Source organism: Lontra canadensis, unplaced genomic scaffold, assembly GCF_010015895.1.
Source record: "Lontra canadensis isolate GAN:19392208 unplaced genomic scaffold, GSC_riverotter_1.0 scaffold1, whole genome shotgun sequence".
Taxonomy (NCBI): domain Eukaryota; kingdom Metazoa; phylum Chordata; class Mammalia; order Carnivora; family Mustelidae; genus Lontra; species Lontra canadensis.
In genome coordinates, this window is record NW_022630995.1 from 98,149,242 (window position 1) to 98,166,515 (window position 17,274).

Sequence of the window (17,274 nt, forward strand, 5' to 3'; positions counted from 1 at the left end):
TCTTGCAGCCCCCTTCCCTGCAAGTAGAAATAGAAAATGTTGTCATGACAAATCCCCTGTTGGATCATGGGGTAAAACGTCTAGTACCATAATAATGAAACACTTTATGTGTGGGAGACGAATGATAGAAATAACAACTGTGCCACATCAGACCTCATTAAAGTCAATGAACTGTAACATGGGACTATTTGTAGTCCTGAACAGTTTCTATTGACTATTGTACTGTATTTATTATCTAAATATTGAAAACAGCAATAAAGACAACTCCTCATTTGCTGGAAACAAAACCTCAACATAAAACCCAGAAAAGATTCCATTGCACTTGGTTTGGAAATCCTTTTCTTTAATTGTGAAGTGCAGTTGTTTTTCAGTATGTTCTTGGGAGAGTCCCCAGTTGTCTCATAAATATGATCATTTTCCCTTCATTATAAAATTTATGATTATCAATTAATTCTTGAGTAAACTTGAAGTGCCTCATTTAAACCAAGCACAAGCTAGAACTGAACTTTCATTGAGTAACAGGAAAGAAGTTTGGAAGTCAGTTTTGGCCCATTGGACGCCCTCAACAAGGCATAGGAACTCAACCAATTAAAAAAAAATGCCAATGATATAGTAATGTTGAGAATTACATTTACCACGATTCTGATGTAAGTTGCTTATATTTATTTAAAACATTTAAATGGCAATTGTTAAAATTTCCATTATAACGTGGACAAAAATGTAGAAAGAGATAAAACAAAAGTCTTGTTCTCAATGCATTTCATGAGAAAATAAAAACATACTTTGCCAGAAGGGCATGCATAGCTGTTTAAAAATTCTAATGGGAAATATATTTTGGAATAAGTACCCCATTTTTTTTCTAAACTAGTTTCTTTAAAACTATTTGGCTACTACCCCAAGGAAGTACATCATTTTACATTTAATCCAGTGCACACATACATATCCGTTCAGTTAGCTTTAGGTGTCCTAATGTGTACACTCCTAATATTTTCACATTTATTATCCACCTAAGGATAATAAATGTTTTTTTAATATCTTCCATAAGTCACATTATTTTATCCTCATTAATTGAACACAATTTCTGCACATATTTTACATTTCATAAGTTTAACTTGAAATCATCACCAGGAAAAACTTGCTGGTGTAAAAACTAGAAAATAAGCAGATTTATGAAAAGAATATTCATAAGATTACTTCAAGGATTTGATCTTTTTATTTGATTTTTAAAATTTCCTCAAGGAATTTGATAAAACCTTTCTAATTACTAACCTTAGGAGTCTGGTACATTATAGATATCCCTCTCCTTATTGAGATTATGATATAGCCTGGTTTAGGCTAAAAAGTAAAAATTGAGCCACTCCATTTTTGTTGTTTCTAACTAAAATACCAATGAGCTATTTTTACTAACAAACAATTAATTTTTATATTTTTTATTACTGGAATAACTTATTAGAATAGAATACCCTAAAACATTTCTTAGTGTGTCTCTCGTGTTTAAAAAAAAAAAAAGAGAGAAACATACTTTTACAACTTTTCAATTGAACTCATTGCCTTTAAAATAAATAACGTATATCTGAATAACACTCTTTAATTATTACCTATTATTTATTATGATTAACTTTCTTTTATAAAGTGACATTCCATGGAGATTAGAAACTTGAGGAAATTTGAAACAAAAACACACACATAAAAGATATTTAAAACAAGCAAGTCTGTATTACATATAGTGCAGTACATGCTGATCTAAATTATCTTGGGAAATAAATCTCCTGAATAAAAAAGTTATTTCTTTTAAAAATTAACACCATATGAAATAATGTTGGCATGATCAAATTGCCCATAGGCAGTATTTCTTTAAAAGTTCATTGAGTGCTAAGTCCTATGCCAGTTGCTAGAGACACAAGGATGAACAAGGGAATTTATACCCCCAAGAGCTTACAGTCTGGTGGGAGAGTAGAACAAGTAATAATAGTATATTTGCCTAAGTAGCCATGTTATAAAAAGAAAAAGCAGGCCATTGAGAAAATGAAGCTGTTTGGAAAGTTGGCGCTGGTTGTGTCCAGTCTTGCAATCTACGGAGTTATGAGATCAGAAGTGAGAAGTGGCATGCTGAGTCAGAGAGCACTGAGCTTGGAATCAGGAAGCTGGTGTCTGCTGTGTGGGACCCTCAGCAGGTTGTTTTCACCTCTCTTGGCTTCAATCTTACATTTGCAGAAATATGAATCATTGAGGTACAAGCTTGTTTAATCTGCTGAACTTTTACTGCAAATGGTTACAATTCAATATGGCACTGAACTGCTCATAAGTCGGGTATAAAGCGCTATGAAGATCTGTGGGCTACATGACCTCTTGGGTATGTTGTACTATAGACATTTTATGAGTACAGAGAAAATACATTTTAGCTAATATTGTACTTCTACCAAGCATTTGCTGTTTAAGCCTTTTATTTCTAATTGTGGAATGAAAAGCTTTGGTCTATGTTAAAAGAATTTCAGGCATTAAGCAAACAAGCAGGTGGGGGGACTTTGGGGAAGGCTCTGAAATTAATCTGTGCCTACTTGTAAGGTTAATCTAGAATGAATGAAGGTAAACCTGTTTCAGGAAGGCTGTCTCCTCTGTGCCCAGACAGGTTCCTCCCTCTTGAGAGCCATCTGCAGCTGTTGGAGACCTATTCCTGAGATTGGGTGTAGGGGAGGGACATCCTAGGCTTGCACACATTTCTCCTGTAGGCCCCCTACACCAGCACGCACGGACACACAGGACTTCAACATCTGCTTCCTGCTTCCTACTTGTCCTTTCCCTCCCTGACTACCAGCTCAGTCTCCTGCTCTTTCCCTTGCCTTATCTTTTCTGTTTTTCTGCCTCCAGGTCTCTGGATAAGAGTACTTAATTTTTGGAATAGTTACTGTTATTTGTGGCATTTTTATATCATTTCTCTTACTCTTAAAGAGTCTCTTTGCCTCTGGAGTTGAAACCACTAACTAAAACAATTTAGCTTTTTATTAGGAGGTGTCAAATTGTTTAATTTGAATTTTGAAGTCTTACTACTTCAATTGATGAATATGACAGTAATATATCTTGGAAATAGTTTATAAGCTTCAAGGAATTTATGAGAAATAAAGGAAACGGTCACTTAACTATGTAAATAGCACTTTATGGTTTTCTATCCTCACAATAATCATATAAAAGGGGGTGGTTTTAGTATTATTTACCAGATCTTTAAATAGACTAAAATTAAAGAGGTTAATTGGAAGTCAGCTCAATTTACACAGTAGTGGAAACCTTGAAGTCTCTTAACTTTGCATTCCATGTTCTTTCTTTATACTAACTTGCCCCTTTGAATATTTTAATTGGAAGGTAACATTAATTTCTCTCAATCTTATTCACACACACACTCAACTTTTCTTATTAAATACTCAAATACATTACTACTATTGATTAAATATAACAAGGTAATATAAATAATGCGAAAGAAGGTGCTAATCTTTAGTGAACTCCTAGTTTATGTTGTTATATATGTTCATTATCTTTTTCATGGAAATTCATTCAGGAACTAGTTCACAAATGACCCATGTCAGTAGTGATCATTAGGTCATTCTCGTAATAAGATAGCACAGTTCTCCCTATTCTGAGGTTTTAGATCATCTAAGCATGATCACTCAGGAGATGAGTCTTCCCTTTGTTTCTTTTTTAAAAATCCACTTCCCTGAAATAGAACTGACATGTAAAAAACTGTACATATTTAATCTATCAACTCAACAAATTTCAGGATAAATATACATCTGTGGGACCATCACCATGATCAAGGCCCTAGACATACCCATTATCTCCCAAAGTTTCCTTCCACCCTCTATTACTATTATTTTGTGTCTAGCATAAGATCTAGCTTCTTAGGAAATTTTACATATATGGAACACTGGTGTTAGCTATGGGCACTGTGCTGCATGGTAGATCTCCAGAACTTATCTTCCATGACAGTAACTACGTACCCTTTGACCATCATGTTCCCATTTCCCTCTCCTCTCAGGCCCTGGCAATAACCATTGTACTCTCTGCTTCTGTGAGTTTGACTATTTTAGATTGGACATATAAATGAGATCACACAGTATTTGTCTTTCTATATCCGGATTATTTCACTTAGTATAATGCCCTTCAGGTCTATCCATATTATTGCAAATGGCAGGAATTTTCTTCTTTTTAAAGGTTGAATAATATTTCATTGCATGTATATGTCACATTTGCTTTAACCATTCAGCTGTTGATGGACATTTAGGTTTTTTCCATATCTTATTGTGAGTAGTGCTGTGATAAACATAGGAGTACAGGTATTTCTTTTTGAGGTTCTGACTTCAATTTCTTTGGATAAACACCCAAAAATGAGATTGCTGGATTGTAGGTTAGTCTCAGCTTTAATTTTGTGAAGAATCTCCATACTATTTTCCTTAGTGGCTGCACCAATTTACCTTCCCACCAACAGTACACAAGGTGTTAGGTGATGATATCTCATTGTAGTTTTGATTTTCATTCCTCTCATGGTTCAATGATGTTGAAAACATTTTCATATACCTTTTGGCCATTTGTAGTTATCTTTGGAGAAATGTCTAAATAGGTTCTTTGCCCATTTTTAATTCCGGTGGTTTCTTCTTTTGCTTTTAAATTGTAGGAATGCCTTATATTTGGGGGCTATTAACCCTTTACCAGTTATATGGTTTGCCAATATTTTGTCACATTCCATAGACTTTTTATTCTGTTGATCATTTCCTTTGCTGTGCAAAAACTTTTTAGTTTAGTTTAAATCCACTTGTTTATTTTTTGCTTTTGTTTCTTGTGCTTTTGGTGTCATAATCAAAAAATCATTGCCAAGACCAATATCAAGGAGCCTTTTCACTATGTTTTATTCTAGGAGATTATAGTTTCTGTTCTCATGTTTAAATCTGTGATCCATTATGATTTGATTTCTTTCTTGTGTTTCTATCTATATTCTTTCTTTTTTTTTTTTTTAAGATTTTATTTATTTATTTGAGAGAGAGAGTACACGAGAGAGCACAAGCATGGGAAAGAGCAGAGGGAGAATCAAACTCTCACCTGAGCAGGGAGCTCGGGAGGTCGTTGTAGGACTCAATCCCAGGACCTTGGGATCATGACCAGAGCTGAAGGCAGATGCTCAACCAACTGAGCCACCCAGGAACTCTATCCACATTATTCCCTCCCCACCCCAGAATAGATACAGTCAGAAATGTTTGTTGAAATACAAAGCAGGAGATAAAAATGAAACAAAACAAAACCCTAGCCCATTATGAGTTCTGAAACTTTTCTCAAACTCTTCCTATTTAATTGTAAATGTTTATAGGTGGTAAAATATTTTACAAAGAAAAGTTAAATCCTAGTAAAAAAATCTCTTCTCTGAGTACTCAGAAAGGTTATGTTTAAGCTCACCATGACATACTAGTAGGGGTGGGAAAGAATGAATAGATTCAAGTAATAGGAGTAGAACTGACCAGTTGGGGGTAGTTTATCTGCTAAACCAGATAAGGGTATTCCAGACATATGCCATAACCACCCATGTGTGTGTGTGTGTGTGTGTGTGTGTGTGTATGTGTATATATATATATACATATATATATGTATATATATATGTATATATATATATATGTATATATATATGTATATATATATATATATATACATATATATATAGGAAGGCCCATATGTAAGCATGTTTACTTCTTGGCAGATATCTCACCTTAGAAAAGTCTTGTGACAGCTGGGTATGCCATTAGTAAGGTGTAGAGTGCTTCAGCCATATTAGTTTGGGACCAAAAGAATTGGCTTGGCTTAAGACACCTTACTATGATGTGATTTGATGACCCAGATGTGTCTCAAGTTAGGTTTGTTGACATAGGTCTTTAAAGCATTATCATCATGGCTAATTTTTTTCAATGCCTATCTCAGGTTGATGGTTTGCATTGTCTTTCAAGCAACAACTCTGTAACATGAAGAGCACCGAGTGTCATGAATTTTCTTATTATAGAGAGCAATCTGGTTTTATGGCCTCCCTCCATTTTCCATGACTCATTCTTCATTTCATGAATTCTCTGCTTGTAAATTTTCACTTCCTCTGTTGCTGATAGCTTCCCATTCATATTCTCGAACCAGTTTCTTTTGCAGACTCATGGCTTTTGCTGATAGAATTCACTGAAAATTTCTGCTACAAGGATCTGGCCAAATTCAGTGAATAAGAGTCAGGTTTTAGCTTCTCTATTTGTTCTTAGAGTTCATGCCTGGCCAACAGTTCATCACTCAGTTTGGAATGGAAACAGTCACTATCTTTCTCCACTATTATTAACATCAGTTTTGTCTGGGCAACATTTATCATTTGTCTTTTCTGATTTCTCATTTTCTCACTCTAGTGATCTGCCAGCTGTCTATTGTTAAATTCATCCCATCCTATCATTTTTGTTTAAAAATGATTTTTCCCTTAAATTCACAAGCACAATCAAATTGTCTTAGAGGCACAATAGACTTTTTCAGAATTTCTATTTATTCCCTTTTTTTTTTTCTTTTTAAAGTTTTTATTTATTTATTTGACAGAGATCACAAGTAGGCAGAGAGGCAGGCAGAGAGAGAGAGAGAGGAGGAAGCAGGCTCCCCGCCGAGCAGAGAGCCCGATGCGGGGCTCGATCCCAGGACCTTGAGATCATGACCTGAGCCAAAGGCAGAGGCTTAACCCACTGAGCCACCCAGGTGCCCCTATTTATTCCCTTTTAAGCAAGATCTGTATCTATGTCTTTCTGAGAGTTTTACATAATTTATTACTTCACTAATCCTAATATAATATAATAAGACTCATTTCAGTCTTATGTTTCTTACAGTAACTGAAACATCCTCTTCTCAAATCTAGTATTTTTTTTGTAAACCTCACTGAGTTTAGATTCTTACTTTATCACAACTTAGTTCAGCTTCATTTTCTCTCTCACATATTATGAAATTCTTTGTAAAACCTTTGACTTTCAATAGGTATGTTTTGCCAATTATCTTTTCCATTTCCTTAAATTTTATTCTTTCTCAAGTCTCAGTATAACAGATGTATTTCCCACAGCATTTGGTATATGTATTTTTAAGATTTATCTATTTATGTTAGAGAGAGAGAAAAAAAGAGAGTGCACACAAATGGCGGGAAGAGGCAGAGGAAGAGGGTGAGAGGAAGTCTTTAAGCAGACTCCCTGCAGAGTGCAGAGCCCAGTGTGGGTTCGATCTCAAGCCCTTGACATCATGACCTGAGCTGAAATCAAGAGTCAGACGCTCCGCTGGTTTATTTCTTTAAGGCTCTGATTGAATATTTAAGACATATGTGTTCAGAAATATTCTTTGTTTCTTAATTTCTTAAAAAGATGTCATTGCTTTTTTAAAATCACTTTTTCATAATTTAATATATTTTAAATTATTTTTATGGTTTATTTCAAACTAGTTTTAAACATGAATGCAATTTATTTTTATTGATAAGTTCTACTGTTTAAAAGGAACATTCTTCAGGGGAAAATGAGAAACTAATTCCAATAAGCAAATAATAATTAGAGATTTCTGAAATTTGTTATGAAAATCAGGACTAGGCTCTTCTGACATATTTATGTGGGTGAGACAACAGTCAACCTAAGTACCTTCCATTGTAATTTTCCCTCTGGTAGTTATTGACATTTTCTCATTATTCTTGAACATTATTACATTTAAGTGTGATTTATTTCTATTGCCACTTGGGGTATAAGTTCAACCTCAGAACTCAGATATTCAGTTCTGGAAAACTCTCATCTATTATCTCTTAAACAAGGACGTCTCTATCATTTCTTCTGGGTTCTCTTATTGATATAAGTAAAATTTTGTTCCTTGACAAAAATAAATAGCTAGGTAGATAGATAGGCAATTAGAAATATAAATAGATAGATAGGGTCTTAGTCTTTTTGCACTGCTATAATAAAAACCACAGACTGGATGATTTATAAGTAGCAGAAATTTATTTCTCATAGTTCTGTAGGCTGAGAAGTAAAAAATGAAGGTGGTAGCATGGTCATCTTCTGGTGAGAGCCCTCTTCCTGGTTCATAGCTAGTGTCTTCTCACTCTATCCTCACAGAGTGGAAAGGGTTAGGGGATCTTTGTGGAGTCTGTTTTATAAGGTACTAATCCCATTCATGAGGGTCCCAGCTTCATGAATTAATTGCCTTCCCATAGCCCCACCTCCTACTACCATCATTGCTGAGGGTTAGAATTTCAACATGTGAATTTTGGGAGCACACAAACATTCAGAGCAGAGTAGTTAGAGAGAGAGAGAGAGATCAGTATCGGATTTGTCTCTGGGCTGCATTCTACATCTTTTACATCACTTCGGTCTTCAACCGTATCCAGGCTAGAATTTGAATATTTTGTTCTTTTAATTTTTTTTAATTTCAATGACTATTTTTCTTTTAATTATCTTCCAGGTTTCTAAAAGTTTCTTTTGAATACATTTTTAAAAAATATTTTATTAATTTATTTGACAGAGAGAAAGATCACAAGTAGGTAGAGAGGCAGGTGGAGGGTGGGGTGGGGGAGAAGGCTCCCCGCTGAGCAGAGAGCCTGATGCAGGGCTCCATCCCAGGACCCTGAGATCATGACCCGAGCCGAAGACAGAGGCTTAACCCACTTAGCCACCCATGTGCCCCTCAAATACATTTTTTAAAAAAATTTATCTTTTAAATCCCTTACTCTTCAATAGATGTTACTTCTTCATTTATCTCTTAAAGTATAATTAACATACCAAATTTTGTCTGATTTTTTAAAAAGATTTTATTTATTTGTTCATTTGATAGAGAATGTGTGTGCATGCATGCAGGGTGAGGGTAAAGGGAGATGGAGAGGGAAAGAATCCTAAGCAGGCGTGTTGACAATGGAGCTCATAACTTAGGGCTCAATCCCATGACCCTGAGATCATGACCTGAGCCCAGATCAGGAGTCAGACACTTAATGAACTGAGCCACCCAAGTGCTCCTGTCTGATGGTTTTTAAAAATTAATTTTACCTGGAAATAATTCTTGATCCTATTATTGAGTATTGCCTGTCGCAGCCTTAGATTTCTTCATTTGTTTTGGAATTTTTTTGTGTACCCATTTTGAGTAGGAAGTATTTTCTTTCTTTTGCTATAGTTTTCTCACTATGAATGCCTTTCTTTTCTCTGTACTCACTCTTTTTTACCTAGTTCTTTTATGTTTGTTTTTACCTGACATCTTCAGCCTTCTAGACCAGGTTGGTCCTAAACTAGCATTTCTGGACTCCTGTCACAGATTTATGTTGTAGATATCATAGAGTTAGGTACCCAACCAGCAGATGGTTACTTCATTTTCTGATTGAGAGATTATGTCTGTATTCTTCAGCCGTTAAGCCAGAGACTTGGTTTTTGTTGTTGTTGGTTTTTTTATTTGTTTGTTTGTTTTTCAGCTTGTCTTTAGCATTTCTAAGTCACTGATTCTGGTTAGACAACTTTTGTGTATTTATTCTCTAGAAATAGTACTTGTGGCCATCATTCCTCTGTCTAGAACTAGGTTCTAGAACTAGGTTCTCTGCTTTATCCCTGCTTTCCACTTTGCATTTCTGGTCCATTTCTAGCCTGTGGACATACCCATTTCTGTTTTGAATACTAATTATTCTATTACATCTTACACATCCCATCCATCTTATACATAACCTGTATCGCCTCCTATGCAGACCACAGACATCGTTAAGTATATAGTGTTTACTAACTACTTAGTTTAAGTGATTTTGTATAGAGAAGAAAATCTGATTCCTAATCCTAAGGACATTGTAAATATCAGAATATGTCAATATATTTCTGTGCATGTATGTTTGAGTGTGTGTGTGAATACATATATTTTTCATACCTATTAGGGTCCTACTAAGTTTATTTGCCTATTTATGTGATTCTCCTTCTACTCTCAGTTTGGCCAAGTATATCCTGAATAGTATCCAAGAAATTTTACTCTATGCAAAAGGAAACAAAGAAAGAAAGGAGAAAGAAATTAGTTTCTCTTATTCCAGAATACAGAGAGAATCTGAAATTTTGAATAACAGTTTTTGACTCTGCTGCAAAAATTCTCCTAACATTTTCAACCGATTTTATTATTTGATTGTTTTTAACCTCTTACAAAACACAGATGGCCAGACTAACTCTATGTAAGAGCTTGAGGGGAAACTAACTGGCCCACTGATGTTTCTGTTCTCATGACAGTGTTTCCATGTGGAAGTTGGTAGCTCAGAATCCCGTTGAAAGCTGGCTGGATGCTAAGGCCTGTGCTGCTTGTCTCTTAAACTTTCTGGAGTTTGAAGTCATCAGTCCAACTTAGCAGGTCGTTCTTTAAAACCAGGAGGGTCTGTATTTTCCTTGGCCTCTTCCAGCAAATATTATAAGACCTTAATTCTCATTGTGGGCTAATTATTCTTTTCTATTTGCCTGAACCATAATTCAGTGGGATCTAGTCCTACTAAAGGAAATGAAGGCAGAAATTATATAATTGAGAGCAATGGCTTAAAAGCCATGAATGCCTAGAATCTTGTGTTAAGTCTGATGCATACTAGCTAGGTGGTCTCTATAGGCAATTCACTGGGGAAAAAAAAGAAGTTTTTTCCTCCACTTTCAAAGTGAGATCATCGTAAAGATTAAATATTTACTGACTGACAATAATGAGCTAGCTCCTTAAAAAATGAGACCTATAGCTAGTACCTAAACACTTTCCAATTAAAAATATGGTTTTAACTCCACTGGTTCTCCATTAGAGAAATTTCAATATATGTAAATTCATATGTAATAAAATGGAAATATTGTAAGGATTATTTTCTTTATGAATATATACTTTTAATTAACTGTGAACTAAATATTTTTAAAGGAATCGTGATGGACCTGACTGAAGAGAAACTATTGTCATTTGTGCTCAGTGCTTTTAATTATTAATATACTACAACCTTTAGAAAAAAAATTTTCATAAGAAACATGAAATCTCAACAGTACCAATTTGCAATTAAAGTTTTTCTTTATTGATGTTATCCAGACAGGATGAATGAAAGTTCTGAATGTTTATCCTTCTTAAGTAATGCTCGATGTTTAGACATCTGGTGTAGGTTTTATAATTAAATGAGGCTTAAGAGTTATGCTGATAGGATAATGCTGGCCTTTACAAATATCTGGTCCCTTTCTTGAGGTTGTCAGTTAAAAACAGTGATAAATTGTAGAAATTACTTACTAGCCATTTTTGAATAAGAAACAAAGTATAAAAACCATGTTAAAAAAATATTCTTTATATTTTAGGCCCTCCAGGGAAACGAGGTAAGAGGGGCCGAAGAGGAGAATCTGGTAAGTCTCTCTTTCAGCTGCTCCTTGTCATTAATGTTTCGGTTAGATTCCTGCATCTGTTCCTCCTAATTAATGATTATATTGTCTTTCTAAAGGTTGCGCATAAGCTTGTGTGTTTAAATCTCCTCCGCTAGACCTAGAATATTTTTCATCTTCTTCTTTCCATCAAACTGTAGTTAGAAGTTTGGAAAATATTGTTACTTTTTAATGTTTGATAACCACTGGGACCCAGTTTTGGGTTACTTACTGCATCAGGTGAAGTTTGGCCTTCCTGCTACAGTCGACGGTTTCTAGCTGCATGCAGTGTGGCCATACGCCCACGCCACTCTCCATAGAGAGCAAATGCAGGATCTGTATGAAAACATCTGCTTTGGGACACTGAGGCACATGTCTTGGAAAGCTTTATTGTTATTTTATCCAAGTGGTACAATTTTGTTATGCTTTTACTCTCATTCATTTCAAAATTTGGAATTTTTATTCCTCTTGTATAACCCTAGAATTTTCACGATGACAGCAGCCTCAGTAATCAGTCCAGCATTTTCATTTTGTAGTTGAGGAAATGGAGGCCCTGGAGCAGTCAGGTGATTCGGCCAAGGCCGTGCAATAGTTTATGAGCAAAATTTGAAATGGGACCAATTGACCTGGTGCCCATTTCAGTTGAGTTTTTGCTTTCAGGCCAAATCGCTGTACGTATCTTCCTCTTACCTTGCAAGGAAGAATTGATGGCCTGATAAGATTTCACATGGTCATTGACATTTTTGGTGTTTTAGACTTTATAAAAAAAGCAAGACAGTAAGTATACACTCATTGGGATATTTGGTTTCAAAAATATTCTTTTTATTTGAGTTTTTTTCTTCACTTTAAAAAAATGGAAGGTTTGATTCTAGTGTGCTAAGAAATACCATTTTCCACTATTTTTTAGTAAGTACTTATCAATGTTAAAAACAAGCAATTTCTAAGTGTTAAAATAGCAGAAACACTAACCTACCAAAAAAAGCAACAGATTGATTTGCTGTGGGTTGTTGTGTTTTTGTTTTTTGTTTTTTATTTTTTCTTTTTTTCTTGGTCTCATTTCCTTTTTCAGAAAAGAAAACAAAAGATGTCAAAGTAAAAGGGATTTATGAAAATTCAGTAATTTGGGCAGTATAGCTGCTTAATTCCTTTTAAGTGTTCTTAAAAGTTACCTTTAAACCTCATTTATTCTATATACTTGGATGCTTGTATAGGGATCCCTTTCACAATACAAAGTAATATATTAGAAGATGGTTTATAAATGTGTTTTAAGGAAAGAAATAATGAAATATTAGTGGAACAAAATAATCAGTGAATTGATCTTTGTCAAAGGAAATAAACAGGATTGGGGGGGAAGGTAAACCTTTCGTACTGATGTGAAGTTTTATAGAAAAATTAAAAAGTCAGTTCCTAACTTATTGACTACTAAAAACTTGTGTTTTAATTGAATATACAGTGTGGAAATATTGAAATTTTCTTAGACATTGCCTGTGTTTTGATGAGGATGTACAGTTTCAAAGAAACAAATATTAGAGTTTAGTGCTTTATATATTGGCAATTCTACTGAATGAAAAAATACTCTTAGAACAAATCATGGGTAAATTTCTCATTTAACCACTTTATCAAACTCAAGAAAGTTATATATCAATTCTCTCTAACTAGGCTATCATAAATGACCAAAGATCCTACTGATTCATATTTTATGTAAATTTTTAGGTATAAGTAGGACTTAAGTCTTAAGATGAGTCTTAAGATGAACCTCAGTAATTCATAGGCAGGTCTCAGGGAATCTGAACATCCATTGAAATTTCATGTAAAATTTGAAGTTCAGATAGATGTAAATACACTTTTCTGATGTGGCATCAAAGTTGTCCATGACCTAATAAAAAGATTAAAAATTACTGAATTCTAAATGACTTCTTCATCTTGTATTTTGCTGATGATTATGACAATGTTTTCATCTTGTGTTTAATCTTAATATTTTGTATCTTCACTAATTCGTCTTCCCCTTTCTCTTATTCTCTCCAACCCACTCCCACCCCACAGGTCCTCCCGTAAGTATATTTGCTGCATTTGGGCTTTTGTACATTAATTGGGATCAAGTACATTAAAACTTTGTTATGACATGAAAATATAGTCAATATTTCAATTAGAAAAATGTTACTGACCTTTGAAGAGTATTTAGTGTTGGGAAATTATTTTTTAAGTAAACTATTTTGCATATGTTCACGTGCAAAACATGTTTATTAAAAAAAAAACCTTATTTTTAATATGATCACAAACCAGTTACTCTCCTGGGAATTTTGGAATAACTTATGAAGCTCCTAATATTAAATACTTTTCCTGGAATTCTGAGGTTTCTCTTGAAGCAAATCCCCATGCTATTTCGCACTTCTTTTTTCATCTGTTTAAACTTGTATCTGAAATATTTGCATTTGCCAGTTCACCAAATGTAGATGGCAATATGATCATGGAAATGATATCCCCCGTGGGCTTGGTCTGGTACTCCCTCCTTAGGCAACACTCCCTTTGAAGTTTGTTGGAGTTTGCCTGCTTAAAGAACATGAGATGGAGTCCTTGGAGGGTTGCACTTTCTTTTTTCTTTCCTTGAGTAGGTCAAAGCTGTAGCATTCCAGACTGCTTTGCACTCACAGGAACAGATTATCTTGTCAGCTTTGAGCTAGATGTGTTTTTGAGTAATAATATCCTGGATATCTGTTGTTTGACCTCAGTGTTTGCATTGTCCACTGTACGTTTACAGTAGCAATGATCATTGGCCTTGAGATATTTGCTCATCCCGCATAGCCAGTTTGCTCCAGGGTTCAAAGACTCCACATTGGCAACGTATCTAACAGGCCAGCATGGTCTGGGGAGAGGGGCTTAGCGTATACTCATTTACTTTATTCAGAGGAAGCATTGGCTTCCAAATATCTTTTGCAGTCTTCCTGCCACGTTCAAGGTTGGAACATAAATCATGTTAGAAGTGACTTTGCTTCTGTAACTGACTTTCAGCTCCTGCTTAATGCTAGGCAGATGGCATGGCCCAGGTCTAGGAGCCTTAGTCTTTGGCTTCCTATGTAAGCCTCTGTCTTTAAAACTAGAAACAAACCATTACTACTGAGAGGAAACTCTAGAGATTATAGCCAGAATATAGTGTTCAAGGCTTTTTTTGTTGGATGTAAGTATTAGACATGCCAAGAGGTAGTTAAATCTTGCTTCTGCCATACGGTGACATTCTGGGTTCTAGTATTTCCTCTTTGGACCTTCAAAAGTTTTCAGCCGCCATACAGCCCCTCCCTTCTTGGGACTATCTAGTAGTCCAGGTTCTCCACTAAAGATTTAATTGTTCTTTCTTATTATATAGAAAAGAAAATCAAACTAATATGTTTAAGCATACCTGGGAGATATTGTGAGTTCAGTTCCAGACTACTGATAAACACAATAAAATGAGTCAAATGAAGTTCTTGGCTTCCTAGTGCATATAAAAGTTACGTTTACACTGTACTGTAGTCTCTTCAGTTGTGTAATAGCATTATGTCCAAAACAAAAACAAGGTACCTGCCTTAATTAAAAAATACTTTCTTGCTAAAAATGCTAACCATCATCTGATATTTCAGTGAGTCACAATAACTAATCACAGATCACCATAACAAATACAATAATAATTAAAAAGTTTGAAATATTGTGAAAATTGCCAAAATGTGACATGGAGACAAAAAGTGAGCAAATGCTATTAGACAAATGGTTTCTGTGGACTTATTTGATGCAGGATTGCTATAAACCTTCGATTTATAATAATAAAAAAAACCCTATAGTCCTGTGAAGCTCGATAATGCAAAATGTAATACACATGTCTGTATATGGCAAGTAATATTCTAGGCACTCCACACATATACTTTCATTTTATTTCACATAAATCCTGGTGTTACCATTCCTAATGCTCAATGAAGGCAAGACTCACAGAAGTTAATTATCAATGGTTGCACATTTAGAGAGGGTTTATAATTAGATGTGTCTGGTTTTAAACCCTTTCCACTTACCACATTATCCCTATCCCTTATGAGATATGAGTATGTTACAACATGGATCGCTGTCACACAAGTTTGTCAGGCTATGGTCAAATCATATTCCTTGAAATAAGTAATTATATGTATTAAAAACATGTCCAAGAAATGTAAAGGTATTGCTCTATAAAATGAGCACTCAGACTATCCCATCTTGATGGCATTTTGAAGAAGGTAAACTGTGTTTCAAAACTGCATGAAATCCAAGAAATAAGGTATAATTATAAGTTTTAACATTAGTTGAGTTTATAATTTATAATTTTAGTTATTCAATAAATATTTAAATCAATAATTTAATAATAAATGGGTTAATAATACTGACTAAAAGATAATTGATGTCACGTTTAGAAAGATGAAAAACCATTGATTGCAAAAAAGAGAAAAAGTATCTATTGATCATGCTCTCTTTACTCATAAAATGGAGTCTTCTAGTACTTGGGACCCCATATCATGGAAACACTTATGGGTGAAATGCCTTATAATGAAATCCTCTTGAGCCTTTAATTTCTAAACATTTATGATTTTCAAGAAGGATTAGTGTTTTATCAAATTTTACTTTAGAGTTATAAAATATTTCCATTATATTTCTTGCATCTGAATAAAAATAAATGAACAGTGACATCATTATGGCTAAATAGATTTACCAATGATATATTTATTGAGGTGTAATATCTAATTGTTGACAATTGTAATTTGAAGTGACCATACTCATCCTAGTTTTAGCAACATTTAATTGTATGTGTATTTTTTCTCTCGTTCCATTTCTTTTTCATGAACTGAAATCTGAAAGTTTCTGTATTTTTATTTTTAGAGGAATTTTTTCCCCTAATTTTGCATTTAAAAAATATATTTAACTGTCTTCACAAATAAGAAATTGGATGAAATATCAAAGCTTATGCTGCCATTTTAATGGCAATTGCCCTTCCTTCCATCCTTTAAATTCAGTGTAAAGCACAAGGTGGTCTGAGAATTTCAATAGTCTTGCTTTTGGTGAGGAATCCATGGCACAGAGCCTGTGCCAGACCCCTTGGCAACAGTAAATTCCTCGAGCTCCTTCTAGCCATGAGCTTCTGTGGTCCCATGGTTTCACATGTACAGAAAGATTATGAAGTGTAACCTGGTGTCTTGTTGTGTATTTTCTTGCCATTCATGTTCATTTGTTGTGAAATGTGCTCAGTAGGTACAAATCACCATTCACACACTTAGGAAACAAACAAATAAAAGATTGATTGGTCTGAAGGACAGAATCAGATCTCCTGCCACTAAGAGTCACCTTTTTCATTGCCCTTCTGAAGTAATACCCTGACGTAGAATTAAAAAAAAAATTAAAAAGCATAATGATAGAATTTAATGTAGCAACTTTCCATTTACACCTTCATTTGATGTATTTTGGAAAACTTAGGTACGTTACACTAGAATTATGTCTGGCCAAAGTGATTATTCTCTGTCAGTTTCTATGTCTTGCATATTGAGATCATTTATAATTTAAACCTTGAAATACAACTTGATTTTGATCCCACATATCAATTTACTCTTTAGGAAGGAGCTATTCAGCTTAAAACTCAGTTACCCTCTTTGACAAAAAGATATCACTATCATAAGAGTCTCTATTATAGAAGGCTCCAGTGGAGTTATCTTACGATAATGTAACTTACTTTTACATGGATATCAGGAACTTTTTTCTATTTTCTTTTTCATAAAGGTAACATGTATTCAAACATTGCTCAAAAGGAATCCACGAAAGTGCTTTGACTGCCTAGCTTGGGTATCATGAATATATTTGCTAGAAGGATTTGCCTGACCGTTGTGTTACCTGATTGCACACA

General features: G+C 34.5%; 1 protein-coding gene across 6 annotated transcripts in view; it reads left to right on the forward strand.

The window, feature by feature from the left end:
* The window catches only part of COL25A1 (collagen type XXV alpha 1 chain), a 451,863-nt gene that overhangs the window by 234,263 nt on the left and 200,326 nt on the right, over positions 1 to 17,274 (forward strand). For all 6 annotated transcript variants that reach the window (XM_032860080.1, XM_032860071.1, XM_032860089.1 and 3 more), the window contains exons 3-4: positions 11,328 to 11,372; positions 13,431 to 13,438. In XM_032860080.1, the coding sequence (XP_032715971.1) occupies positions 11,328 to 11,372; positions 13,431 to 13,438 (53 nt within the window). The remainder of the gene's footprint in view (positions 1 to 11,327; positions 11,373 to 13,430; positions 13,439 to 17,274) is intronic.